Source organism: Alligator sinensis, unplaced genomic scaffold (genome assembly GCF_000455745.1).
Source record: "Alligator sinensis unplaced genomic scaffold, ASM45574v1 scaffold143_1, whole genome shotgun sequence".
Classification (NCBI taxonomy): Eukaryota; Metazoa; Chordata; order Crocodylia; family Alligatoridae; genus Alligator; species Alligator sinensis.
In genome coordinates, this window is record NW_005842156.1 from 1,187,220 (window position 1) to 1,190,003 (window position 2,784).

At 38.4% G+C, this 2,784-nt stretch overlaps 1 protein-coding gene across 1 annotated transcript in view; it reads left to right on the forward strand.

Annotated features, from left to right (window-relative positions):
* The window catches only part of LOC102386671 (collagen alpha-1(XXVIII) chain-like), a 62,051-nt gene that overhangs the window by 1,227 nt on the left and 58,040 nt on the right, over nt 1-2,784 (forward strand). The window contains exon 2 of the mRNA XM_014520804.2: nt 1,445-1,614. Within this exon, the coding sequence (XP_014376290.2) occupies nt 1,458-1,614 (157 nt within the window). The 5' untranslated portion in view covers nt 1,445-1,457. The remainder of the gene's footprint in view (nt 1-1,444; nt 1,615-2,784) is intronic.

Below are 2,784 nucleotides of genomic sequence, written 5' to 3' on the forward strand. Positions count from 1 at the left end.
GAAGATAGAAACAGCTCATCCTCGGGGAGTTCTTAGGATTCTTGCAAACAGAAAACCTTGAGGGAATTCTGTTTTAAAAGCTTTCTGGAAGCTCATGTCATAACCCAATATAGAAAAGCTTGTGAGTTAAAGTGAATCCCAGCATTTAGAGTATGATTCCATCTAGTCTGGAGGCCTACTCATGAATGATACTCAGTGCTTCAGAAGAAGAAAAAAGGAAATGCTTCACTTTGGCCAGCACCAAAAGGAAAGCTTTATAGTTCTAAAAGGCAGCAATATGAAAAATAACCTACTCCTGCACGGGTTTAAAAGACACAATGGTGAAATGGCTGGTAGCTGGACTATACTAGTGCTCTTATCATTGCTAGCACTGCTAGAGCAGAACTGGAGCTACTTCAAGATCCATAAGTCTGAATAGAAATGCTTGAGCAGTAAGGCAACCTTTTTGGCAGGTGTGTCACAAATTAACCCTGCACCCTCCCTGAGTGCTACTTTGATCACCTTCCCCTTCCTGACCTGCTATTTTGCTTTCTGCTTCCTTCCCTGTACTCCCTGCCCCTCTGCTGCTCTGATTTCTGCTTCCTGTGCTATCTGCTGCTCTGTTTTTGTTCCCTCCCTGATATCTTGCATGCCACACAGATTGTCCACACCTGCGCTAGAGTAACCATAGCCGAGGCATCTAAATAGGGAATTTCTGCTACGATTCAGGAAATGTGCTTTGGTAGCCAGGCATTCCTTCCTTCTAGCAAGAGGCAGTAGAGTCTTGTGAATTGGGCAGCCAGTGGAGCCTGGATAGGCAGCCAGGACCTTTTCAAATCTAAATCCTTACTGCACCACTTCCTGCTACAAAACACCAAAAGTTGCGGATGTCCAACTTAAGACATCTACAAATTGAGACAGCCAAAATTAGCGGCAGTTTGGGCTTTATGTTTTTTGTTGGTAAATTTGTTATAATACCTCCATCATAGGAATGCCATTTTCCATTTTTACATTATTTAATTTAGTATATTAAATGCTTCCAGACATAATCTTTTTGTGCAAAGATGCCTTAAGCATGTTTGTATCATACGGAATAGTTTGCCCCATGCATTAATAACTTTAAGTTAAATTTAGGCAACTAATCTAAATCTTACTAAAACTATAGTGAAATGCCTATGTTGATGTATTTTTTAAGTTACTGTTTTAAAGATCTATTCTCCATTCCTCACTTCAGTGGATTTTGAGTGAGTAACTCTCTTTTAGCGCTGTTAAATTAACTGTCTATTGATGAATATCAAAGAACAGATGAACTACTTGAATATTCTGTTTAGAGCATATATTAATGCTGAACCTGCACACTATTTATACACATCAATGTTGCTGCTAAGGGAACAAAGCAAACCCATGTTTCATTGTCATTATATGAATTTGTTACATGTATCTTTACTGTTTTTATGTTATTTAGGAAAAAAACAACCATGTTCACCAGATTTTGTTGGCTTTTATGGATATTAGAATACCATATGTTTTTGGCACAAAACCTCAATGAAGAAAAAAGAAATGGATTAAGAAGATCAAAACCTAAACACTTGCTGTCAAATGCAGTAGAAAAATATCCCAGTCTGAGTGACCAAGGTAAATATTTACATTTTAGCACAGCTTTTTGTTAATATTCATTCAGATTCTAGCCCATATGATTAACTTGCATGGTAAGTTATAACCTGTGGAACTTGATCCATTTACACTTTAATTTGCTGTAATTTTTAACTGTAAATATATAGCACATTCCTGTGCATGTGTGTATGTGTGCACATGCATGTGTGCGCGTGCCCATGTGCATACATGTGGTTTAGAAATTCTGGGCCTGGGTGGAACCATTCTTCTATTACCTCCTCAGTGGATGTGTCTACACAAGACGCTGACTGTGCAACTATTACTGCACAGTCATTTAGTACTTGTATAAACAAGTGTCACATGTCAGAAAGCATGATGTGACACTAATGCACAGTAGTTTCAGGCTACTGTACAGTCAATGTCACGAAAAATTTGGTGATGCTACTGCTCAGTAACTCTGGTTACCGTGTAGTCATTTAATACTTGCTACACAAGATGCTGACTGCACAGTCATTTAGTACTTGTATAAACAAGTGCTAAATGACTGCAGCGTAATGACTCAGCAGTCAGCATCTTGTGTAGATGTATAAACAAGTGCTAAATGACTGCAGTAACCACAGTAACCTGCACAGTAACATCACCAAATCGATTTTTCATGATGCTGACTGTGCAGTAGCTTGAGACTACTGCGTAGTAGTGTTGCATCATGCTAACTGCCATGCAGCACTACTTATAGTACTTACAGGCTATTGCATAGTCAGCTTTTTGTGTAGATATGGCCAGTATATTTGGCCACCTTCCACAGTGTTATCAGGAAAAGAATAGTACCATATATACATCTATTCAAAAGGAATTTCCTTAGGGTTTTAGTACTCACCAGTTTACACTGTTAGGCACTGCTCCTACAAAAAATTATGGAAGTGCTTAAGATTTTACACACTGATATTGTGCCATTGAATTCAATGGGAATAGGAAAATTAAATGATCAATGATCCACCTAGTCAATGAGGAAGGACTATGATTAGCAATAAGGTATTCATCATTTGTATTATGATAGCATCTACAGCCCACAACAGAGACAGGGGCCACATTATGCTAGACTTTGTATACACACACACACACATAATGAAAGACAGTTTTTGCTTTGGAGAGCTCTTCTACTAAAGAGAAGTCTAGGATAGAAGGAGAAAC